Source organism: Carya illinoinensis, chromosome 2, assembly GCF_018687715.1.
Source record: "Carya illinoinensis cultivar Pawnee chromosome 2, C.illinoinensisPawnee_v1, whole genome shotgun sequence".
In the NCBI taxonomy this organism is placed as follows: Eukaryota; Viridiplantae; Streptophyta; class Magnoliopsida; order Fagales; family Juglandaceae; genus Carya; species Carya illinoinensis.
Genome location: NC_056753.1, coordinates 28,693,819 through 28,720,767, shown reverse-complemented (window position 1 = coordinate 28,720,767; position 26,949 = coordinate 28,693,819). Strand labels below are relative to the sequence as shown.

General features: G+C 36.1%; 2 protein-coding genes across 2 annotated transcripts; both read right to left on the bottom strand.

Moving 5' to 3' along the window:
• Window positions 1–4,710: 4,710 nt before the first annotated feature.
• LOC122301871 lies at window positions 4,711–6,811 on the bottom strand. Its single transcript, XM_043113235.1, has 5 exons — window positions 6,722–6,811; window positions 6,273–6,397; window positions 5,743–6,176; window positions 4,949–5,632; window positions 4,711–4,751 (listed from the first exon to the last, which is right to left on the bottom strand). Exons 1-5 carry the CDS (start codon window positions 6,809–6,811, stop codon window positions 4,711–4,713), a joined length of 1,374 nt encoding a protein of 457 aa, XP_042969169.1.
• Window positions 6,812–22,952: 16,141 nt separating this feature from the next.
• Window positions 22,953–25,583, bottom strand: LOC122301870 (receptor-like protein 7). The gene has a single exon (XM_043113234.1). It carries the CDS (start codon window positions 25,581–25,583, stop codon window positions 22,953–22,955), a length of 2,631 nt encoding a protein of 876 aa, XP_042969168.1.
• Between the last annotated feature and the right edge of the window lie 1,366 nt (window positions 25,584–26,949).

Sequence of the window (26,949 nt, the reverse complement as noted above, 5' to 3'; positions counted from 1 at the left end):
TCTTTTACTTAGCACACATACACAGTAGACTGCTAGTAAGTTAAAAGCTAACTTACCTCGATCTTCGCGTTTCTTATAAAACCTTAAGCGCGATCACGAGGAACTGTAATTAATGATTCTAAAAGTTAGCACTAAATCACTAATAAATTGAAATATGGAAGATACTAACTTAAAGAGTAAAATTTCTATTTTACTCTCTGCATGTAGGAAAATTACCGTTTTACCCATAACTTAAGGATTTTGCATACTAATTCCAAAAGTTTCCAAAATTTACATTCCTCATGTAAATTTTGTCATAAACTTAAATATCAACTCAGAAAAATTTAAAACAAAACACAACTATGAAAAACACACTATGGCCAAAAAATCCATAGGCCATTTCCCTTGATTTTTGTTGCAATTCCTTCCAACTTCAAAACTCATGCTGAAATCAAAATTTTGCAACAAACATCTTCCAATCCTAAGTTCAAAACCATACTTAAAACATCCATTTAAAAAAAACTAATAATCAACACCAAACTTTTTTGTAAAAAGATCCAAGCACTTGAATCACAAGTTTTGTCTTTAAATCAAAACATCTCCAAGAATTTCAAAAATCAAATCTTACTTCTAACATATTCATAATATCATCCTAACATCAACAATGCTTTAAATCATCAAACTAAAGTCACCAAAATCACAAAATAACATTTGGAGTTTTTGGTTTTACACTTAGTCCAAAAACAGAAACTTTTTCCTCAACTAGTTTTGATAAATCTCTTGATCTATGACTTATAAATATATGATCTTCAAACCAAACCATCACATGGTTTAAAAAGATGTCCTAAAACATATATAAGCTTCTAATTCAAGATCACATGGTTAGAAATTAACCAAAATATAAATTTAGCCAAGAATACTCACACTTTGGCTTATCTGAATATCTCTTTGCATAAAATTTCATATATTTGAAACTAACATGAAATATCTTCAAAATAATAATATAACATGTATATAAGATGCTTAAGATCCTCCAATGAAATTATCAAAGTCATTAGAATAGATTTAGACCATCAAAGAGTTAAACTGTTTCAAAACAGAAACTGTTTTTCCTCTTCCAGTTTCTAAGTTTCTAAATCTAAGAAAATCTTTCATCAAAACCTTTAATCATGCAAAAATCCTCAACCAATAGTCATATATACATGTTAACAATACTCCATAAAAATTTCAGACCAATATCTATCAATTAGCTTGGTCAAAAACTCCAAACCATAATATATTCTCCAGTTTATCTCCTAGAATGACCTTTCTATAGTTTACATAATATTTGACTGACAAAATGATCTTCAAATGGGGCAAATAAGATATCCATGTAAACTAGAATAAAAAAGGAACAACTTATATGAAAGAGACTTTATGATAAAACACTTACAAAAGCTTCGAAATGGGCGTGCAAAAGAACTCCTAAAAGCTGTCCGAGAGAGAGTGTTTGATAATCTTTTATTGGAAGGTGTAATTGAAGATAAGTTCGTGGGTGCTGGCTGGAGATACTTATGGACAAAATAAGGGAGATGATAAGGCTGGAGTTGAGAGTTGAGTGTGGTTTTCTCCTACCCAAAATATCTATAAAAGATTATCTCAAAATATTCTATCCAATAATATCTATAAAAATCAGCTCAATATATTTTTCAAATGTGGAGTAGACTTGGAAGAGTAAGGTGGCTAAAATATTTTCATGTGTCCAAATAAAATTTCTCTAACCTAATTTAGACATTACACACTGTGATTTTGAAAACACTGTGCTTAGTACGTTTACCGAGGTTACTATTCACTCCAAAAATAAACGTAACAAACTTATTACTGAAAAATCTTAAATATTCAATTAAGCCTAGTGGTGTAGACTATAATGTATTCTGACACTTCTAACTATCTCAAATAATTAAAATCGCATTTCTGGCACCATAGTGAGTGATAACACTAACTATGTTGACAGGCTAAAACCTATGCGATTAGTCGATTCGTGTAAGCTTACGGAGTTTTCACGAGGTTCCTAAAGTCAATAGAAATTCCACAATTGGATTTCTAGTGGGCTGTTACAATCTCCCCTCCTAAAAAAAGATTTCGTCCTCGAAATCGACATAAGTAACAATTCAAAAGTTAAGGAAACACATATACTTTATTGATATTCGAACAAAGAAGTACAACGTCTGATATTGCCAGTCCCGTACAAGTGAACCACAAAGTATTAATTAAGCAAAAGTCCAAAACAACTCTACAAGACTGAATTTAGATTTCAAATAACTGGGGGTACTTGGCTCGCATATCAACTTCCTTCTCCCAAGTCGCCTCTTGAATATTATGATTTTGCCAAAGTACTTTGACCAATGGGATCTTACGGTTCCGCAACTCTTTATCTTTTCAGTCAAGAATTTGCATTGGCTTCTCTTCATAGGTCAAGTTGGGTTGTAAAGGTATGCTATCGGGATCCACTATCATTGGTGTCTGATTCCCAAAACTCTTTTTCAAAGAAGACACGTGGAAAACATTATGAATTCCATGGAACTCAGTTGGCAATTCTAAACGATATGCAACTACTCCCACTTTCTCCACTATCTCATAGGGTCCCACATATCTCGGACTTAACTTATTTTTCACTCCGAAACGACTTACTCCTCTCATAGGAGATACCTTCACATAGACCCAATCTCCAACTTTAAAATCTATGCTCCTCCATCGATTATCAGCGTAGCTCTTCTGTCGACTCTGTGCTGTTTTCATCCTTTCTTTAATCAAGTGTACTTGGTCCTTAATCTCTTGTAAGACTTCTGGTCCAACTACTTTGCTTTCCCCTACTTCATCCCAATACAGAGGTGATCTACACTTTTTACCATACAAGGCTTCATATGGTGCCATTTGAATAGTGGCTTGGAAACTATTGTTATAAGCAAATTCTACCAAAGGTAATTGTTTCTCCCAATTCCCTTCGTAATCCAAAACACAGGCTCTTAGCATATCCTCCAAAGTTTGAATCATCCTTTTTGTCTGTCCATCTGTTTGTGGGTGATATGCACTACTAAACCTCAGACTAGAGCCCATTGATTCTTGTAAACTTTTCCAGAAGCGTGACGTAAAACGAGGGTCTCTATCTAATACGATCGTCTTAGGCACTCCATGCAATCTGACAATCTCTGCTATATAAATTCTCGTCAATCTTTCTAGAGAATCTGTATTCTTGATGGGTATGAAGTGAGCACTTTTTGTCAGGCGATCAACTATTACCCAGATAGTATTATTTCCGGCTGAGGTCCTTGGAAAGCCTACTATAAAATCCATGGAAATATCCTCCCATTTCCATTCTGGGATTGGCAATGACTGCAATTTACCGGCTGGCTTTTGGTGCTCTGCTTTTACTAATCTACAGACAGAACATTTGTTCACAAACTCTGCTACGTCCTTCTTCATTCCTTCCCACCAAAAAGATTGTTTCAAATCCTGATACATTTTTGTACTACCAGGATGAGCAGTGTAAGGTGTGTTATGAGCTTCCTTTAGTACTTTTTCCTTTAACTCTTCGTCTGCTGGAATGACTCTTCGGTCCTTGTAATACAGAGTCCCATCCTCTCTGAGGCTGAAGTCCACTGGTCCTTTTGACTTTTCGATCTTTTTTACAACTTCCGCAAGTTTACTGTCCTTTTTTTGACGGTCTTTCAGTTCTTCCCAGTCCAATGGAATGAATTCTTGGATTGTAGTCAACATGGTTTCCTGACTACGGTTTCTAATCAACAGTTTTCTCATACTACATAAGAGGGAATTTACTTCTGATGAAAGAACTGATTAAGCTTCTTGTTTGCTCTTGCGGCTTAAAGCATCAGCTACCACGTTGGCCTTTCCAGGATGATACTTGATGTCGCACTGATAGTCGCTGATTAATTCCAGCCATCTTCTTTGTCTCATATTAAGATTCTTCTGCTCAAACAGGTACTTTAGGCTTTTGTGATCCGTGAAGACTTCACACTTCTCGCCATACAAATAATGTCTCCAAATTTTAAGAGCAAAAACTACTGCAGCTAATTCCAAATCATGAGTAGGATAATTCTGCTCGTGATTCTTCAGTTGTCGTGAAGCATAAGCAACCACTTTTCCTTCTTGCATTAGCACACATCCGAGTCCTGCCTTAGATGCATCGCTATATACCACAAAAGATTTAAGAGGTTCCGGCAGTGTAAGTACCGGTGCGGTGGTAAGTCTTTTCTTCAACTTAAGAAAACTTGTTTCGCACTTATCATTCCAAGTAAATTTCACATTTTTCTTAGTCAGGGCGGTGAGTGGTCCACAAATCTCCTATAGTAACCAGCCAGTCCTAAGAAACTTCGGATCTCATGCACACTGGTCGGTCTTTGCCAGTTCGTTACGGCTTCAATCTTGCTTGGGTCTACTGCTACTCCTCTACTAGAGATCACATGACCTAGAAATTTTACTTCTTCCAGCCAGAACTCACACTTACTAAGTTTGGCATAAAGTTTCTGATCCTTAAGTATAGTTAAAGCCATGCTTAGATGATGTCTGTGTTCCTCCTTGTTCTTAGAGTAGATTAAGATGTCATCAATAAATACGACAACAAAATTATCCAAATAAGGTCTGAATATTTTGTTCATCATGTCCATGAATGCGGCTGGAGCATTGGTTAACCCAAAAGGCATCACCAAAAACTTGAAGTGGCCATACCTTGTCCTAAAGGCAGTTTTCAGCACATCTTGATCCTTGACTGTTAGCTGATGATATCCAGATCTCAGGTCAATCTTTGAAAACACTGCTGCTCCTTGCAATTGATCCAACAAATCATTGATTCTGGGTAATGGGTATCTATTCTTAATCGTCACCTTATTCAACTCTCTATAATCTATACACATCCTCATAGATCCATCTTTTTTCTTCACGAATAACACAGGTGCTCCCCACGGCGAAGAACTGGGGCGGATAAAACCCTTCTCCAAAAGTTCCTCCAATTGTAGCTTGAGCTCCTTCAATTCGGTAGGGGCCATACGATACGGCGCCTTGTGAGTCGGAGTTTTTGCCGGCTCCAACTCTATTTGGAATTCTACTTCTCTATCCGGTGGTAAACCAGGTAACTCATCAACGAAAACTTCAGGAAAGTCTTCAACCACAGGTATCCCTTGGATTCCTATAGTTTTGGTTGTCTCCTCTACAGTTATCAATAGAAATGCTGAGGCTCCATTATCGATACACTTCCTAACTTGCAACGCCGAGATCAAAGGTGGGGTGGCCTTAACTGATGTTCTTGCGTAACTCATCCTGTCTTCAGTTGGAGGTTCAAACACAACCTCTCGTTTTCGACAGTCTATCTTAGCGTAGTGCTTGAAAAGCCAGTCCATCCCCAAAATCAGGTCGAATTCCATCTGACCGAATACTAACAAGTTAGCCTTCAGTGTCCTTCCTTCTAGCTCTAACGGACAATCCTTAACTAAACGGGTACAAGATACTGTATTCCCATCGGGAATTAATACTACAACCCGTCGTGGTAAGAGTTCAGTCTGTAAACTACAAATTCGTGCAAACGCTGCAGACACAAAGGACTGTGACGCACCTGAATCGAATAGTGCACATGCCGAGAACCTAAACAAATTAACCCTTCCTAAAAAAAAATATATACACCAATATTAATACTAATTCTAACACGTTCATAATACCTGCAACATCATAAATACTAAAAGGAAAGGAAAAATAAAATAAAATAAAAATTACCAGTCATGATGCCAGCTTCATCAGTTTCAAGTGCGTCAACATCAAAATCACCTGGTGTTACTGCATACACGCGTGCCGGGATGTGGGGCCTTGGCTTGCGATCACCAGCTCCACTACCTTGCTTGGCGTTAGGACAATCTCTAATCATATGTCCTGGTTTTCCGCATCGGTAACAGACTCCATATCCCCTGTAACATTCTCCAGGATGAAGCTTACCACACTTAGGGCATGGTGAATACAAGGACGGCTTCTGTCCTCCTATCATTATTCCCTTGCCTTTCTCCGGACTAGAAAAAGGCCTCTTTTTCTCAGCACTACTGCTTGTAGTAAATGGCATGGCCCTCTTTCGATCGGTCATGTTCTGGATCGCCAATTCCTTCTGCTCAGCCTCTGCTATCGCCGCTACATTTACCAACTCTTGGTAATTCTCTATTCTAAGGCAAGCTACTTGACTTCAGATTCTAGGCAGAAGTTCTGCTTGAAACTTTTGTGCCTGCATCTTTTGAGTTGAAATCAAGTGTGGTGCAAACCTTCCCAATGCCATGAATTTAGCGGCATACTGCTCTACAGTCAAACTACCTTGTGTTAAGGACGCAAACTCCAGGGCTTTCAGTTGTTTGACAGAGTCTGGAAAGAATCTGTTGTCAAACTCTTCCTTGAACCTCTCCCAAGACAATGCAGCCATACTACCTAGTTCTCTAACTAGAAGTTGCCTACGTGTATCCCACCATATTCCAGCTTCTCCTTGGAATAGGTATCCAGCATATAGAACCTTTTGGTCCTCAAGACATCCACAAATCTCGTACGTTCTCTCGATATCTATAATCCATTTCTCGGCTCTCAGTGGCCCTTCATTACCAAAAAAATTTGGGTAACGGTAAAGTATAAACTTCTCATATGAACAACCCCTAACTTCGGGTCTAGGTACGTTCACTTGTTGCTGTTGCTGATGTCTAAGCACGTCAATCAACATACGCACAGTTTCAGCTAATCCTCCATCCATCAGGGAATTATGATTCTCCTGATTGATACCACCTTCAGGGTTTTGAGGTATTCTACCACGAGTCATTTGTCCCTTCCTGTAACACACGAATATACGTATTACAACCACATAATACCTCTCATACCTTTAAGAAATCCAAGCCTAATGACGACTAAATTTCAAACCTAATATTTGGTGCATTTTCTAAGTACATGTGGATTTACTGCCCAGAGACGTATTGCTCTGATACCACCCTGTGACGCCCCCAAATTCCGTTTGGGATCGGACGGACATTTGAAACGTCGAGACATGCAACACAAGGTTACCTACCCCCGTTCATGACATATAAGATGCAATATTCCTAACATGCATCTAACATTATGCAATATTCGCAGCGGATAATTTTTTTTGTTTTAGCAATACTATGCACCAAATTAAAAATATCCCAAATGCTTAAAACATACTTCATATATAAAGATCCATTGAATAACTAAGATCACAGTACTAGTCCAAAATAGTTATGATCCAAAAGTACTGGATATGCAACTCCATCGTACAAGTAGTAATTTAACTACTATATTAACATTAACGACGCACCGTCGTTCAGTCGACTGTGTTTAGTTGGTCAGCTCCTGATCCTCCTTCAGGTCCTGTAACAGGATCTACCATTCGGGGAGAATGGTAGTTGGGACTACCACAGTGAGATTTGATTACAAATCTCAGCAAGTTAACAAAAAACTTCCACACAGGCTAATGATACATGGATGATAGTAAAAGCATAAATGCATAATCAAATTCATAAGTAATTAAAGTATAATTTAGCGTACAACATAGCATAATTGACATAACTTAAATTGAAACATGAACTGAACTTGACTTGACATGAACTTGATCTGAAACTTGACTTAGCATGAACTTGCTCTGAAACTTGAATTAATATGAAAAATACATACTCCACAGTAGTTGTAGCCCCATGTATTCTAAGTGTAAATACATACTCCACAGTAGTTGTGGCCCCATGTATTCTACACAAACTTGACTTAACATGAAAAATACATACTCCACAGTTGTTGTGGCCCCATATATTTTACGTGTAAATACATACTCTACAGTTGTTGTGGCCCCATGTATTCTACACAAACTTGACTTAATATGAAAAATACATACTCCACAGTTGTTGTGGCCCCATGTATTCTACGTGTAAATACATACTCCACAGTTGTTGTGGCCTAATGAATTCTACACAAACTTGACTTAACATGAAAAATACATACTCCACAGTTGTTGTGGCCCCATGTATTCTACGTGTAAATACATACTCCACAGTTGTTGTGGCCCCATGTATTCTACACGTCACAATGTAGTTAAATACATACTCCACAGTTGTTGTGGCCCCATGTATTCTACACAAACTGAATGTACTCAAGATGAAACGTGACTGGAATATAAAAAGACTGAAACCCTGACGTAACATAACGTGACTTGAACATAACTTGAAATACATGACCAACTTGAGATAGAAACATTTCGTAATATGACATAACATATAATAGACAACATATTTAACATGACATACTTGTAATGTACAGTAATACATGACAGAATATATTATGTAACAGATAAAAATTGATGACATAATAAATTCTGTATAATAGACAGTTACGTGATAACTTGGCATGGCATGACATATATGATAACATACATACATACACTGTAGTTCTTTTACTTAGCACACATACACAGTAGACTGCTAGTAAGTTAAAAGCTAACTTACCTCGATCTTCGCGTTTCTTATAAAACCTTAAGCGCGATCACGAGGAACTGTAATTAGTGATTCTAAAAGTTAGCACTAAATCACTAATAAATTGAAATAAGGAAGATACTAACTTAAAGAGTAAAATTTCTATTTTACTCTCTGCATGTAGGAAAATTACCGTTTTACCCATAACTTAAGGATTTTGCATACTAACTCCAAAAGTTTCCAAAATTTACATTCTTCATGTAAATTTTGTCATAAACTTAAATATCAACTCAGAAAAATTTAAAACAAAACACAACTATGGAAAACACACTATGGCCAAAAAATCAATAGGCCATTTCCCTTGATTTTTGTTGGAATTCCTTCCAACTTCAAAATTCATGCTTAAATCAAAATTTTGCAACAAACATCTTCCAATCCTAAGTTCAAAACCATACTTAAAACATCCATTTAAAAAAAACTAATAATCAACACCAAACTTTTTTGTAAAAAGATCCAAGCACTTGAATCACAAGTTTTGACCTTAAATCAAAACATCTCCAAGAATTTCAAAAATCAAATCTTACTTCTAACATATTAATAATATCATCCTAACATCAACAATGCTTTAAATCATCAAACTAAAGTCACCAAAATCACAAAATAACATTTGGAGTTTTTGGTTTTACACTTAGTCCAAAAACAGAAACTTTTTCCTCAACTAGTTTTGATAAATCTCTTGATCTATGACTTATAAATATATGATCTTTAAACCAAACCATCACATGGTTTAAAAAGATGTCCTAAAACATATATAAGCTTCTAATTCAAGATCACATGGTTAGAAATTAACCAAAATATAAATTTAGCCAAGAATATCCACACTTTGGCTTATCTGAATATCTCTTTGCATAAAATTTCATATCTTTGAAGCTAACATGAAATATCTTCAAAATAATAATATAACATGTATATAAGATGCTTAGGATCCTCCAATAAAATTATCAAAGTCATTAGAATAGGTTTAGACCACCAAAGAGTTAAACTTTCTCAAAACAGAAACTGTTTTTCCTCTTCCAGTTTCTAAGTTTCTAAATCTAAGAAAATCTTTCATCAAAACCTTTAATCATGCAAAAATCCTCAACCAATAGTCATATATACATGTTAACAATACTCCATAAAAATTTCGGACCAATATCTATCAATTAGCTTGGTCAAAAACTCCAAACCATAACATATTCTCCAGTTTATCTCCCAGAATGACCTTTCTATAGTTTACATAATATTTGACTGACCAAATGATCTTCAAATGGGGCAAATAAGATATCCATGTAAACTAGACTAAAAAAGGAACAATTTATATGAAAGAGACTTTATGATAAGACACTTACAAAAGCTTTGAAATGGCCGTGCAAAAGAACTCCTAAAAGCTGTCCGAGAGAGAGTGTTTGATAATCTTTTATTGGAAGGTGTAATTGAAGATAAGTTCGTGGGTGCTGGCTGGAAATACTTATGGACGAGATAAGGGAGATGATAAGGCTGGAGTTGAGAGTTGAGTGTGGTTTTCTCCTACCCAAAATATCTATAAAAGATTATCTCAAAATATTCTATCCAATAATATCTATAAAAATCAGCTCAATATATTTTTCAAATGTGGAGTAGACTTGGAAGAGTAAGGTGGCTAAAATATTTTCATGTGTCCAAATAAAATTTCTCTAACCTAATTTGGACATTACACACTGTGATTTTGAAAACACTGCGCTTAATACGTTTACCGAGGTTACTATTCACTCCAAAAATAAACGTAACAAACTTAGTACTAAAAAATCTTAAATATTCAATTAAGCCTAGTGGTGTAGACTATAATGTATTCTGACACTTCTAACTATCTCAAATAATTAAAATCGCATTTCTGGCACCATAGTGAGTGATAACACTAACTATGTTGACAGGCTAAAACCTATGCGATTAGTCGATTCGTGTAAACTTACGGAGTTTTCACGAGATTCCTAAAGTCAATAGAAATTCCACAATTGAATTTCTAGTGGGCTGTTACACGTTTCATTTAGTGGGTTAATAATAAACCCCCTAAGATGAAACGGCGTCGTTTTGTCAACTACAAAACGTCGTCGTTTCATATAAGCATCCGTATATTATATATATAATATAATAACCGGTGTGGGGCAGGGGAAAAACGGACCGGGGGGAGTCCGTTTCCGTCCCCCGCATCCGCTGGGTGCCCCACCCCGCCCCGCCCTATCGGGGGCGGGACGAACGGGCCGGGGCAGCGGGTTCCGGGGCCCTGCTGCCCACCCCTAGCTTATATATTGAATTTGATTATTAAGGATGGCTTGAAGGATGTTTATGAATTTGTAACAAAGATTAGGGATGCCTCCAGATATGTGAATTTTCGCCGTCAAGATTTTTCAAGTTCAAGACTTGTGTGGCAAATGAAAAGATCAGAGGAATGATGATTTGCTTGGATGTTCCTATTAGATGGAACTCCACATATTTGATGTTGAGTACTGTTGAAAAACACAAACAAACCTTTGAACAATATGTGTTTGTGGTCTGTGGATGATCAATTTGTGAGCTCCACTAGTGATGATTGGAAAAATGCACCAATTTTTGTAGAGTTGCTAAATTTTTTTTATGAAGTTACATTGAACATTTCTAGTGCTTGGTATATGACGGCTAATGTTTATTTTTAACAACTCTGCACAATTGAAGATGCATTAAATGATATGTGTATGGGTAATGATATAATCACTAGTACAATTGGCATAAATATAAAAAGCAAGTATGACAAGTATTTGGGTATTACAAATAGGTTTAACTTGATGATATATATTGCTTTTGTACTTGATTCCCAATTCATAATGATGGCATTGAAGTTTTGGTTGAAAAAGTGCAAAGGAGATGAGTTGCCGGATAAAATAGAGACCAAAGTTAAACTCCTTTTGAGTTGCTTGGTCGAACAGTATAACACATTTCGTGTGACTGGTGGGGGAGATTTCTAATGTGGCTCAAGGGATTTCAAGCACTACTAATACAAACATTAGTAATGAGTAGGCACCACCTCCGACTAAATTTAAAATGATGTTCATTAGATTCCTTGAGGAGCAAGGTGTTATGGAGTTTAGATCGGAACTAAAGAGGTCTTTGTCTGAGGTGTGTGTAAAAAACTTGCTCAGTTTTGATATCTTAGATTGGTGGAGGGTTAATGCCGCCAATTATCCTGTCCTTCCTGAGGTGGCATGTGATGTATTAGCCACCCTCATTTCTACAGTCACCTTGGAGTCTGTATTTAGTAATTGAGGACTCATTTTGGATCCTTTTAGGAGTTCATTGTCTAGAGACTGTTGAAGCCCTCATTTGCACCCAAAATTGGTTAAGGGCCAAACCAGTTGACATTCAGGAGTTAGAAGAATACATACAGTTGATAAACCTTGAAAGTGAATTTATATATAAGTTACTTGAAACTTGAAATCTTGTTTGTATGTTACGATCTATTTAAATTTTAACTCAAATTTTTAATATATTTCTTTTAGATGATCATTCAGCTTCAGCTTCAATTGAGCATTGAGTAATATTCATCTTCATCATCTTTATATATTTCTGTCAAGCAAAATCTGGTTAACATTCTTGTTTATGCCCATGTTTGATATTTTACAGAATTTTATTTATAAAAAAAATCATGTTAACATTCTTCTTTTGTTGTTTCTTTTGTATGTATAGAATAATATAAAGTATGTTGACGTGTCATGCGCTCAAGATTGAAATTGGGCTAAGCTGCTGCTTGTGATTGTGAAAGCTGGTGGGGGTACTAATCCATGCAGGGTCGGTAGAGACGTAAGTGTAGAAGGTATATACGGTTCTGAATTTTCGTTGAGCTTTATTTATATGGTGTTGATTCTTGAACTATATCTATGATCTTTCTTCCAAACCAAGGGTGGTGTCAAGTGGACACTGGACAGTTTTAAAAAAAAAAAAAAATTAAATTTGAGAGTTTCAAAGTAGGAGATGAACTTTGCAGACAATTTTTGCCACATCCTTTTTTTTTTTATATGGAAAATATTATGGAAAAGGAACCAAGGTTCTGGGAATAATTTATTTATTTATTTATATTCATCCAACCAAAGTTCACCTCTCTCCATAATATGTTAATCCTCAATGGACCCTACACACTATGGCGGATGGCCTATTTTGTCCCCAGTTCTACGTTTTCTTTCAATTGATCAATGCTGGTGGGGGTTTTAGTGACAGTGCAGGGTTCCTTGAGGATTGAAAATGAAGGATGATTAGCTATTTGTTGGAGCCTTTTTTTTTTTTTCTCAAACTTTTTAGTTGGCATTGAACTGTGACTTTCTTTCCCCTTTTACCTTTTTTGTTTGTTGTTGCAGGGAGGATAGATGTCCAAATCACAATTATTTGTAAGGCATTAAGTTTGGTAGATGGAGGAGTTGGACCGTATTCTATTCTTTAGTCTCAGGTTAGATTATTGATTTTATATATGTTTGTTTAATCTCCTTCCTTTTCATTGCTGTAGCCTGTGAACGGGGGGGAATTTTATTATGCAATCATGATTGATGAGAATCTTTCTTCTTTTTGAAATATCTGAGAAAATATTAGCATAATTTATAGGGAAAAGTTCCATGGCGAGAATGCACTTGCAAAATATATATATATATATATATATATATTTTATTTCCCTTGCTAAGTAATATGGTTTTGTGATTTTAGGAGATTCAAAAAATTGTTGTCTTTGAAGATGCATTAGAGAAGATTTTCAGCATCATCAAAGAGGAAGGAGGTTCAGAAGATTTTCCATCCATAAGCTCACATCTTTTTTTATAATTTCTTCCAAAGTTGTGTTTTGTAATTCATATATTATAATTTTGTGTTTGTAATGTAATGTATAAATATCAAATAATATAATATATAGTGAAGTGCTTTTTAACATTGCTTTTTTTTTTTGAAAAAATTTTAACCATAGGCTTTTGTAAAAAATAATAATAATAATAACAAACCCGGGTACAGCCTGGAACTTGGATTTTCGGGTTCAAAAACCTAGTTTTATCCAGGTTCCAACTCGGATTATAACCCGGACTAATCCAGTCCGAAATCCGAATGAACAATCCTAATTACACAAACTTGTCTTTAAAGACTCTATATATATATATATATAGAGAGAGAGAGAGAGAGAGAGAGAGAGAGAGAGAGAGAGAGAGAGAGAGAGAACATCTTGAAGCAGCATAGAGATAGTAGTATATTCCAAATCCAAGGAAGAAAGTAAAGAGTGAAACGAAAAGATGAAAGGCTACGTATACACCCAAAGGTTAGAACTCGTGTTATAAAGTTAATAATATTGAAATATAAAAATAGCATACTGGCAATTTGAGGGGGCCAGATTCCCTCCAATAGGGCTAGGTAATGATAGTTTAGGAGTCGGAGTGCCCTACATCTTACTCCAAAGTTTTTGGAGGTCGAGATTCAACTCCTACTCCGATTCTTATAGCTTTCTATTTGACTCCAACTTAGATTCTTATAACCTTCCATCTGACTTCGACTTCGACTTCGACTCCAACTTGTTAAAGTGGAGTTGGATTTAAGTTTTTTTATTGGACTTTTTTCTTTAATCTATTTGAAATTTGAATTTGACAATTTTGATATCTTACTAATTAGATTTGGGCTTCCATATTTTAATTTTTTTTTTAAATATTATTTCAATTTTCAATTTCATTAAAACATAACCAAAATTGTAAAAATAAATCATTCATACAAATTAAACTCTAAAATAGGGATCATGATGCATAAAAAAAAAAAAAAAAAGGATCATGCAAATGCATGTTCTTACGTATTGATTTGTGCATGCACACCTTAGGTGTATAAGCCTATGTATATGTCTCACATGAAAAACAATCGGTCCGAATGTCATCTTGGATACTATAATTTGGTATCAATAGGTAGTTGACAACAACAATCTTGGACACTATAAATAGATAAGTATTACATATCATCATTCTAGATATCCCAACAGTATCATGAAGATTTCATGCAACTAAATTTAAACCAACAAGAAGAAATTTTTCAACTATGAGGATAGACACAAATATCCATTAAAAATACATAACCAAAATTAAAAAACTAAATCATTCACTCAGTACAAATTAAAAACACATAACCAAATCTAAAACTAATTTACTACAACAAGAAGTTACAAACTTACCAGCCAAAACTAAAACCTTACAAGTCATCAAATATTGTTAGTTGTTCCCAACTACAACCAACAATACAATTTAAATTCTATGTAACTGTCTCATTCCAACGACAAACAAAACCAAACAAAGCCAAAAACATCCATCATCTATCATCCCAAATTATCCAACCAACACATCATCCATCAGCAAGAAGTTCTAATTCCAACAACAACAAAAACAAATAAGTTGTTTCCATTCCAACAAAAGAACCAATAAAGTTAGTGACATTAATTCTAAGTTGTGCCTGAAGACAAAAGAACATAATTAGTGAGGAAATAAGATACTACATAAATTTATAAAAATAAAGAAAACAAAATTGAACAAGCAACAAATTACACGATTTCACTAATGCACATCAAACCTCAATCATCTTCATGTAGTAAACTCGCTATACTGGTAGTCAATTCTATATTAAGATGTTAAAATATAAGAAATTAGTATAAAAAAAATGACAAATCAAGATATATAACAAAACTAATTAAATTTGAAATATATTATCTGAGTCTAACTTTAACTCTCCGCATCATCAATTGTATCCAAAGAATTTTGAGTCAAGCATATGGGAGTGGACTTCAACCAGTTTTGTGTACACACAAGAGCCTTCACAGCACTAGAAGCCAAAAAACTCCAAAACAAATTCAGGACACGACCTTTTGTGTTAAATACTGACTCAGATTCTGCGAAGGTAATCGGAATAGCTAAGATATCTCTCACCATTATAGCAAGAACTGGATATTTAGTGGACTTGACACTCAACCAAATAAAAATATCAAAACTCTCTATAGGGATCTCAATATCCTCCAAAAAATACCGTTCTAGTTTCGACTTACAGTCCATCAAGTTTGCTAATTTCCACTCTTTATGGAAGTTTCTTAGAAAAGCCAAGGGATCAATTGAAGAGTTATTCCCCATTGAGATAATACTCTCATTACAAGTGCCGGAAATACTTGACTTAGACCCACATGTGTACCCACCACTAAAGTTAACATACTGTTCATACAAAAGTTCCATATCCCTCTTGAGGATTTCAACAAATTCTTCACATTTCTCATCATCCAATGTTTTATTGAACCAATATGCTTGACTAACCAAATTGTATTATGGATCAAGAATGGTAGCAACAAACAACAACATGTCATCTTTCCAAGATCCCCACAATATTTATCATATTTTGTTTTCATTCTAAAGGCCATTGCATTGAAGCGTCGATTATTACTGTGACAAAAACTATTCAAATTGGCATGAATATTAATGAGCTCTTGAAAATACAGATTCGTAGTGACATATAATGTACCAGAAATATGCAATGTGATAATATAAAATACTCCTAGAAACTTTGAAAAGTTTTTTATAGCCTCCCAATCATCAAGCATGGGAACTCCCAATCCTTTTCTCCAATGCCCATATTCAGACAAATAAACTCGTGAGTATGGATCCTTATCAAACAAAAGATGTAAGGCTATTTTATATTTCTCAGCCACATCTAACATAAGAAAAGTCAAATTCCATCTAATATGTACATCAAGATATAGGAAACTATTACATGGAATTTTTGACCTCTCAGCACATGACTTGAAAGTGGCAAGTCTTTGGGGAGAAGACTTCACATACCTAATCAAATTGCAGATTTTTGTGATTGACTCATCAACTTCTTTTAAACCTTCTTGGACAATAAGGTTTAAAATGTGCGCAGTACATATTATGTAAATAAAGTTATGATTCGCAAGATACTCCAATCTTCCAACTTCAACTGTTCTTAACCAATCAATAGTGGAATCTTTAGAAGAAGCATTGTCCACTATTATTGTAAGAATTTTGTCAATCCCCCAATCAAGCATACGCTCATCCAAAGCCCTCCCAATTGTTGCCCCTTTGTAATCACTAATACAACTAAATCAAATTATCCACTTATGCAACTTTCAACTACTATAAATAAAATGAGCCCTGATACACATGTAATTGATGTCTAGGATAGACGTCCAAGTGTCAGTGGTCATGCACACTCTTGCTTAGTAGTTGAAAACATTTTTTTCAAACTATGATTCCCTCTCAATAATAGCCTCATACAATCTCATTATCGTAAAACGAGAAAGAGTAGAAAACCTAAGATCAAGAAATTTAGTGTAGTCCCAAAACTCTTGGCCCTCAATAATTGAAAAAGGTAACTCATCAACTATAACCATCCTAGCAAGGCCAGCACTAATTTTTTTGTCATTATACTTAGTCATCCCTAGTGTTTTTTTTCCCTTTCCCCTCCTTCAACTATTGTTTCTAGGACTAAGAATGGTTGACTCTTGTCCAATCTACTTTTATTAAAACAAAAATTATATTAAAAAAATTATATTTTAACAATATTTTAATTTTATAATATTTTTATTTAATTTTGAGAACTGCTATAGGTACCTGCCGATGGGTACCTGTTGCAGAATCGCTGACGTGGCACAACCGATATATTATTAAAAAAAAAACAGAAATCGCGCCGTGGGAAACCCATTTCAAACCCAGAATTGGCTGCACCCATTTCAGCTCCCAGAATCTCTCTAACCCAGAATCAATCCTTCTGAACGTGACGGTAGAAACCCACTTGTGGAAGAAACTGGTTATGCGACAAGGAAGGTCCAGTGGAGATGGGTGGGAATCGATGGCGCTGTAGGTGAAGGTTGCTTCAGCTCGTGGTGGAGTACAGAGAGAGAAGATAGCGTGGTGGCTTAAGCACCCCGATGGGAAAAACTATGTTTTTGGCAAGGGAAAACAGGGGACGTGGAGGCTTGTTCCGTGGTAGTTGATGGAGGAGAGCAGTGATGCAACTGGACTTTTATTGGACGTGGGCGACGGTTGGACAGAGGGGCTCGAAGTGTTTCGCATGAACTGGTTTGGACGTGCACTTGTCATTGGCTGAAGACGGTGGTGGCTTACGGTTCTACTTCCAAAGTAGGGCGGTAGTGGTGGCTTAGGGGTGACATCCAGTGTAGTAACTGGCCAACAAGAGGTTTTAAGCGGCTGGTTCGACGAGGTGTGCGATGGCGGTGCGTTTGGTTTGGCTAATAACAGAGGGTTGCGGCTGGAGGTGTTCAATCCGCAGCTGTGCCCTAGCCCTAATCTCATCTGAAGGGGGAAAGAATGAAGAACCAATTCTGAAGAGGGGAAAGGCAACGAAGGTCTTGACTGATTTCGGAGGACTGGTGCTGCGCACCATTTCATTAATGTCACCTGGACCCGTGTACGCGGCATGTCCCCTTCGGCGTGTGCAAGAAGCATTTTTCCTATCTTACTACTATTTACATATTTCTCATCCATCTCATCTTGCGTGTAATCAAACAATGCCTAAATCTTTTCAAGCGGTGGGTGGCTTCACAGATGTGGGTGAATTTTTGTTTAAATAAAAATTTTACTTGTTATATTCTATACGTGGAAAGTTGATGTCAAAAATTTTTTTTTTTCATTTTTTTTCCTTTCTCCCTATTGCCCGTTCCTCTCACCCATTTAAAATTTTTCTTTGAGCCTGTCGCCCATCCTCTCCCTCACCCCCACCGCCCGCGTCGCCGTCGACCCTCCCTCACATAGTTGTCCAGTAACTTTGATTTTGATTTCTGTCTTGTGCTTTGGTTGACAGGTAGCCATTGGAGGAGCACAATCCAAGGATTACTTTGACAGACATGGTTATCTAAAGAGGATTCAGAGGCTGAAATTTTGGCCACTTGATCGGTTGCTGGTTGAGAAATACAATTTTTCAGAGAATGATGCTAGGGAGTTTGCTGAGTTTCTTGCCCCCTTCTTGATTTCTCACCAGAGAAGCGACCAACTGCTCAGTAGTGTCTGCAACACCCATGGCTCAGTCTCAGGAATTCAACAGAGGATGAGATGAAAAATGAAGCTAATCTGGGAAACGTGAATGTTGGGATGAGCAACTTGGAGATTAAGATGGGTTAAGTGAACAGGGCATGAAAAATATTGGTACAGCCACAATCTTTTTCCAGAGTCCCTCCCTTCATCTGTATGACTGACTATTGATTGTATTTTTTTTTTTTTTTGTTACACTTCTGATAAGATTGATTTTTCTAATAAGATAAATATTTTTATTTACTCTATAAGATGAAAAGGTGGTGATGATTCTATAAAGGGAATGAGAGATTTGGCTTCAACTGTAAATACCCTCTGGAAGCTAACCGGAACATTAGATATATATGTTATTCACGCGTTTAAGTCGATACGGCAATCATGGATAATTGTTTTGTTTTATTTTTTGCACTATAATGTGATACGATATATTGGTGATGTGTCCGCAAGAAGAAAAGAAGAAAATAAAAATTTAACTGGATTGGTTTTTGTGTAAGAGGTAGCTAATGAGGTAAAAAAATAACTTAGAATGAAGTTGCTATGCCAACAAACCAACCACAATCAATCAAACTTGGTAGTCTAAAATCACCGCCAGTACCTTAAAAAAAAAATTAGGCATGAAGATGATCTTAATTCGGTTGATTCTTTCTACTTGGATGTCATCTGTCAAAGAATCCAAAGTCCAAGCGATAACTTTCTTCAATACAAGAGTGTGGTAGAGGATTAGATGGATTACAAATGAAAGAAGCCAACTTTGTTTGATTTCACTCTCATAAATTATGCTTGTTCAGCCAACTATATCTTAGTCTACCCATGGATTTACTCTATAAGATGAAAAAGTGGTGATGATTCTAAGCTTTGTTAATGTAATCTTTTCTTAGAAGGTAAAGAGGAACTGGACCATCACTTCTAGCTAAAAAACGGTATATAAGCTATAATTTTTCTAGTGGCCAATATCTTCAATTAATAGCAAAGTGATATCCTCTCAATGTCATGGATTGGTCGTACTAGCTTGGAACTAAATAATATGCAAATGAATTGAATTGGGTAGGGATAGATCAACTACCAACAAAGTAGCACTCCACCATACAGCTTCGGCCTATCACTCTGCATTTTTCACATCGATCAATGCATTGATGTTTGAACAAGTTTCTTCTACACTTTATTGATTTTTATTTCTTCTTCCAGCAATAAAAAGAAGTAAACATGGAACAACCCGTATGCTGCGTTTAGTGCATAATCAGTGAGTAATTCATAGAAACCAATTTTAGCAATCCCACGTCGGAGGGAGACGACACTAATACTCTTTGAGCTTTCTATGAATAGGCTCTAATATTTTGCCTCTCTATTCAATCAATGATAGATCCTATGCTCTGTCTCCATTGTTATCTTCAACATGTTACTGATAGGATCTCCAAGATCAGCTCATTAATATCATTTCCAATAAAAAAAGATTTCAAAACACCTCAAATTCATTGCTATAAATTTAGCTATAAATTCTTCTAAGAGGAGATAAAATTTGGGTACAAGCAGTAGGTATACACTGACTTGTCCTAAAATTGCAATTGAAAGTGTACAAGTGCAGGCCAATCTAAAAACAATCACAAAAGAAGCACCTGGGTTCAATCCCGTATAGCATAAATGTGCATGTCTGTGCTACCAACATCGAGTATAATGAAAAAGTACATAAACATGTCAAAGGGATCCTAGCATAGTGCCAAAGGACAAGCAGCAAGTGTAGGGAAATGGTTGGATTTTGAGTTCTACTCTTGGGTTCAGCTAATAAAAGTATGGCAATTGAGTTTACATATTAGCCAAATATACATTTGTTTTACTTTTAAAACCAAATCAAGTACTACAAACAAATAATCAATGGGTTTGAGCTAATTTTCTTTCTGTTTTTGTCCACGAGAATGAGCAAACTAATAACCTTTGAAAAATTAAAACATAGAACTATCATAACAGAGGTCTCAGATTCCTTGAAAGACGAACAAAACCCCCTATTACCTTCAGCAAATGATACAATGATCTCAGAAAAAGTGTCTTAAGGAAAAGGCAGAGTACCAGAAAAATTTACTCAACTCTGCAAGCAATGGGGCACGTCTAGATATTATAACCTTTGGTCCTTTTACCCTTTCTTTTCCTTGCTTTGTTCCCTCTTCTGTTTGACTTCAAAATCTAAACGGACAAGTTATGAAAGCAGAGGTTGTAAAGAACCAAAAATAAGGTTTTTTCTCCATGCCCTAAGTCTTTCGAAACCCATCTCACAAAACCCAAAATTCACCTCTCTTAGTAAACAAGAAGGACGTAATCATATGGAAGAAAAAATGGTACAACATTTACCTATGAAGCTGAGTAGGGGCGGCGGCAAAATAGAGCTATTCAAAACTTGTTGGTTTGGTCCGTTCAATCAGCTCGCAGGGAGCTGGGCAGATGGAGGAGCGTCGCGAGGTGGTGTTGGGGAGAGGAAGGCAATGCAGGTTCATGGCGAGGGAGGAGGGTGGGTTTCGCGGGATTCAAATCTGGTTTGCTCCGTTTAATGCGCTCGCAGGGAGTGGCGACTCTACGTAGAGGGAGGAGAGTTGCTCAGTGGTGTTGAAGAGAGAGACGGCGTCGCAGGGTGGTGCTGGGTAGAGGAAGGTGACACGGGTTGCTGTCGAGGGAGGAGGGAGTTTCTCAGGTAAATTCGAATGGGGAAGAAAAATCAACACTGACCTTTGTTTTGAGTCAAAACGCATGTTTTGCTTTAAAAAAAAAAAAAAAAAAAAAAAAAAAAAAAAAAAAAAAAAGCCACATAGTGTGTGAGATGTATGCACTACTAGTGGCTGATCTTTGGTTTAGCTCTAGAAATCAAACAGGCTTTTATCTCCTGATAAAATCATGCATGTGTCATCCAGTTTTTTACGAATCGACAGGACACTCCGTTTGAATATGTCGGTGATCTTTGATATTTGAATCTCTGCTGGTGATTTATATTTTCAAATTTTTCCTTATTTGGAAATCTTGATTTTGAGGGTAGTGGGTAATTTTGATGAGGGCCAAAGCAAGGGAAGAAAGCATATGCATCTATGAAGACTAGGGCACGAGTGGCCGCCGCATTATCGCCTGATTCAGTTATTGCTTGAGCTTCATTCTCGTCGCCTTCCTTACGGTATTTTCAGATGGAATGGCAAGTCTTGCTAGCCATGGGAAACATGAGCGAGACATTGAGCAAGTCAGTTTCCCTTCACTCACCCCTTATTATTTTTGTCTTTTTCTCAAGTCTTCTGTTTGGTTTAGAATTTCAAAATTGTGGGAGTTGTTCTCTTCCCCAATTTAATGAATCAAGTGACAAAGGTGTTGTGAAACATTAATGAATTTCATAACTTGTTTTTATAGCTTTTTTAGGTGTTTTTGCTGTAGGGGTATGAGCGCATAAGAGTCTTACTCTTATATATCTGTGAATGGAGGAGGTACAAACAAGGACCAGCAGAGTACATTAGCAATAACTCAAGATGAAGATGAAGTTCGATTCTCCAGATTACCATACTTCTACTCTTTATCTTATCTTAGATATATGTGTTTGAAATTCTCTCCTTGTGTACGGAACATAAGTGTAACGATTACTATAATTGGAACGGAAATAGTAAAATACACTAGAGCAGGGCATCTCTTCTTTCACTACCATAAATCCCAGGGTCGGCTCAATGGTAAGGACATTGCTTAAGGTCCCCATTCTATATAAGACCCCCAAAATTAAAAATGAGGTACTTTTTTCTTAATTTTTTTTTTGAAAAAAATAAAAACCATTTCATTATATAAAATTTTAAATAGCTTTTATATTTTTTAATGTGTGCAAGGCCCCATAATACTAAATTTAATATTTAGTACAATAAATTATTTATATTTTAAATAATTTTTTAAGATCTTACTAAATTGAGGTACTAAATTTGTAATAATGCCTTATTTTAAGTTGTAGTATTCGATATATTTTCAAAAGAACTTCATATAAAGATTTTAAATAAAATCTTTTTTTTTTTAAATTTTAAAAATATTTCATATAATAATTTATATTTTATTATATTATAATTACGAATGACTAATTTAAATTTTACCTTAAGCCTCAGTTTGTACCGAGCAGCCCCTGATAAATCTCTGTGGTTTATTTTCTTTCAAAACACTTGTTTTATTGAGAGCTTGGGGTGGAAATACAACGGATTCTTTTCAGTACAAACATCCTATCCATGGCCCTTTCCTATAACATCTAAAAGAGGGAAAAAAAATAGAAAAATGAAAAGTAAAGCCACAATAATAGTACTACAGGCATCGTGCAATTATTTATTTATTATGGAAACATGTACATAGGATTATATTTAATTTCTGCGGCCCTCCAATTCACCCTACTTCGTGTCGGCTACCCAATTCCAAACGTCTTCATAAACCAACCATACTTCTTTGTGACCACGATTTGCCCAGACATAGCTCCAAACACGAATCCACATCCATATCCCATCACGATTTCTTTCCAACCAAAGTCAAATGCGAACTCTGAGTTATGGCTTGAAGATGGAGGCAGTGAGTCCTCAGGATTCCAACATTTCTTTGACAAAGTGTTACCGCATAATTCAGGGTTCTGATCACTGAACGAACTGTTGTTGAATGTGTCGAATTGTTTCCCATGTGGTATAGGACCTGTCAAGCGATTATGGGAGACATTGAAGTGTGAAAGGAAAGTGAGTTCTGTTAGTTGCGGAGGGATCACACCAGACAACTGGTTTTGAGACAGATCTAGTGATTCTAGCCTTGTCAAGTTTGTCAAAGTATATGGTATAGGACCTGTGAGAAAGTTGTTGGAAATGTTGAGCCAAATAAGTCCATTCAGATTCCCCACCATTTCTGGAATTTCTCCTTCAAATTTATTGCTCGAGAGATCAATAGCTATTAAGAAATCTGGGACTTTCTCATATTCCATCTTCGTGCCTTTGTTGATCATTGTGATTGAGTAAAAGGAGGTAATGTCCAGCGTAGATTCTGCAGAGATCCCTAAAGTTTGGATTTTCCCCATGTACGTTAAGCTCTCGGCATCGACGATTTGCATGGCTTTCCAATTTTGGAAGTGTTCAGATGGCAACTTGCCAGAAATATGATTATTTGAGAGGTCAATGATCTGCAATTTTGGGAATTTGAAATTGCTATCCGAACTTCGTATTGTACCATAGAGTTTATTAGATCCTAAAATGAGAATCCTCAACTCTGGAAGAATGCCCAACCAGGAAGGAAAAATATCATGTATCTGATTGTTACCAAGATTAATAGCTTCAAGCTTGGTACATTTGGCCAATGATCTCGGTACGCGCCCCTGTAAATGATTTTGGCTGAAATCAATCATCATCAATTTGCTTGCTTCCCCACAGATCCGAGGAATGGTTCCATGAAAGTTATTACCGTGTAGGTCCAATGAGACAGAATGACTCAAGTTGCCTAAACATTGAGGAAGAAGGCCACCCAAGTTGTTGCTTGACAAATCGAGATTAGTTATTAAACTTAGATTGCAAATCAGATGTGGTATTTCTCCGGTCAGTCTGTTGTTTGAGACCGAATAGGAAGCAATGGAAGGTGGTGGGATTGGCAATGACCCTTGAAGCATGTTAAAATCAAGCAGCAAATCCTTCAGATTAACAGGAAGTTGGTCGAAACCGGTGAGAAAGTTGTATCGCAGATCTAAAGCCCCGAGAGTTTTTATACTTACGTTCCCCACCCATTTTGGAACTTGGCCATGAATTTTGTTTCCACCAAGATCTAATAGCTCCAACTGATCTTGGTTCCTCAGAAACTCTGGGAACTTACCCAAGTCACAATCAGCTAGTAATAATATCCTAAATTTTGGAAAGGTTGAGTTGGTACTGGCCTTTGTAAGCAATGAAATATTGTTTCCAGATAACTGGAGATGACTGAGGCTTCTGAGTCTCAGAAACAACTCAAACTCCACCATGCCACTCAAATTGTTGTCATGAATATACAGAAGTTCAAGATTTACAAGCCTTGATATTGACTGTGGAACTGAACCGCTCAACCTATTGGATTGAAGTTCTAAAACATTTAGATTGGTAACGTTACCTAGTGAAGATGGTATTTCTCCTGAGAAATTGCAATAACACGCAGTCAATCTAACCAAGGACTTGAGGTGACCAATCGAATCCGGTAGCTCACCATAGAAGTTCGTGGATCCAAGTCTCAATGATACAAGGAGGCTAGTTCTGTTAAATTCTGGGAGACATCCCGTGAGGTACTCGTTGATCCCTATACGAAGAAGCTGAAGATTAGGTAGACCAAAGATTCCCACAGGAAACTCACCATGCAGGTCACACTTTCTTAGAGATAGATTCGTTAAAAAAGATAAGTTTGCCAAGATATTAGGTACGTTGGATGATATAACAACCTGGTCAAGATATAGTACTTCTAAGTTTGTGAGGTTTTGAGCTATAACTGTTAGGCCAGATTTTTGGAGCTTCAACAACGGATTATATGAGAGATCTAGCAAAACTAACTTGGAGAGCTCTAAGATTTCTGAAGGGATTTGGCCAGAAAATACAGAGTAAGAGAGGCTGAGCTCTGTTAGCCTTGAAAGCCGTCTAAAACTAGTTGGGATTGGAGAAGAGTTAAAGTCATTGTCGTCCAGATTGAGGTTTTGGAGGTGAGCAAGGCGGAAGAGGCTGCTATTGGAGTTGAGAAAACCTTTAAGACAGCTGCTACTGAGATCAAGGGCGATGACATGACCGGTGTCCTTATTGCACTCTACACCGTCCCACTTGCAGCAATCACTGATTTGATCAGGCTTCCACGATGAAACCTTTGGATAAGCAGAGGGATCTCTGGATGCAGACTGATTGATGATGAAACTTTCCTTGAATTGCAACAAGGCAAATCTCTCATCATCATGGCACAGGGGCTGCACACCAGAAGAAGAGGCAGCAAGTATAAGATAAAACATCATCAATGAAACAAGAAAGCGCACGATCAAGATGAGAGGAAAGGATAAACCCATTGTCTAAAATATTGGAGTTGGGGAGAGATCAAGAGAATCAGATCAAAATAAATGGAGTAAATGAATTTTAGATGATTTACTCAACGAGTACGTGATGTACTTAAATTAGTCTTGGATGAGTTGGCAGGGGACCATATGTTTAAATTAGTCAAGTCGTCGGCTCTATTAATTGATTTGCTAACATGTGTCACACGTGCACTCATAAAAGGTACTCATATTATTTTATCTCATATAATCATTATAATTTTTTCAAATTTTCATACAAAATATAATAAACAATTCAATATTTTCAAATCTCAAAATAAAAATAATATTCTAATAATATTTAAATCAATTTTTAACTTTTATCTAATCTCATCTTATCTCATGATGTATGTAACCAAACAATGCGATATTAACTAACTAACAATACTTTTTTGAAATTATGAATTGCATGCAAAATTTTGAACTCTTAAGATAAACATTGACAATAAAACAAGAAAGTGCACAATAAACCTATTATCTAAAATATTGGAGCTGGGGAAAGAACAAGAGATCAGGAAAGAAATGGAGGGAATGAATTTTAGATGATTTCAGTCATTCAACGAGTATGTACATATTGTTTTTAAATTAGTCTTAGATGAATTGGTAAGGGACCATTTGTTTAAATTAGACAAGTCGTCGTCATACATATTCTCACTTCATTTATGTGGCATTGAAAGCTTGTGAAAGTAATGATTGTTGATATATTGAACATTATGAAATTTAAATAGAAATTGATAAAAATAAATTTTATACATAAAATTATAATTACATTTAGCACTACAGTAATATTACGAGAAGTTGCATCTAAATCAACACTACTCCGTTAATATATAACACATATTTAACATGATTTCTTTTAAAAAGAAATTTGTTCAGTTGGTTAATGCATGCCAATGTCTCGACCCTCTTGTAGGGGACTGTCATTATGAAATTTTAGATGACTTCATTCGCTCAACAAGTACATGATGTATTTAAATTAGTCTTGGATGAGTTGGCAGGGGGCCATATGTTTAAATTAGTCAAGTCGTTGTCTGGTGCACATGCTAAGCTAGCTTACAATATATATTAATAGATAATATGTATGTAACAACTCTCAAATTTATCATCTTATATTGCTCACGTGCTTTCAAAAGTCAAGTCGTTTCCGTGGCATTGAAGGCTTGTGAAAGTAATGGTCGGCATCGCATGAACCACATGATGTTTTGGCCAATAATCATTTGCCTCTTATTAACAACTTAAGATATTTATCTCTTAAGAAATATGACGAATTAATTAAAAAAGCTCTTAGTCACATATAGATTCACAATTACAACAAAAAGAAAAGTGCTACTTGATATTATAA

What these genes read in the sequence shown, in the direction of transcription:
- LOC122301871 (XM_043113235.1), bottom strand. Translation starts at nt 6,811, where the DNA reads ATGACTCGTGGTAGAATACCTCAAAACCCTGAAGGTGGTATCAATCAG. An exon ending in ATGGAGGATTAGCTGAAACT is followed by an intron (nt 6,398 to 6,721) that starts GTGCGTATGTTG and finishes GAGAGGTTCAAG; the next exon opens with GAAGAGTTTGACAACAGATT. An exon ending in TGAAGCTGGCATCATGACTG is followed by an intron (nt 5,633 to 5,742) that starts GTAATTTTTATT and finishes ATTTTTTTTTAG; the next exon opens with GAAGGGTTAATTTGTTTAGG.
- LOC122301870 (XM_043113234.1), bottom strand. Translation starts at nt 25,583, where the DNA reads ATGGGTTTATCCTTTCCTCTCATCTTGATCGTGCGCTTTCTTGTTTCA.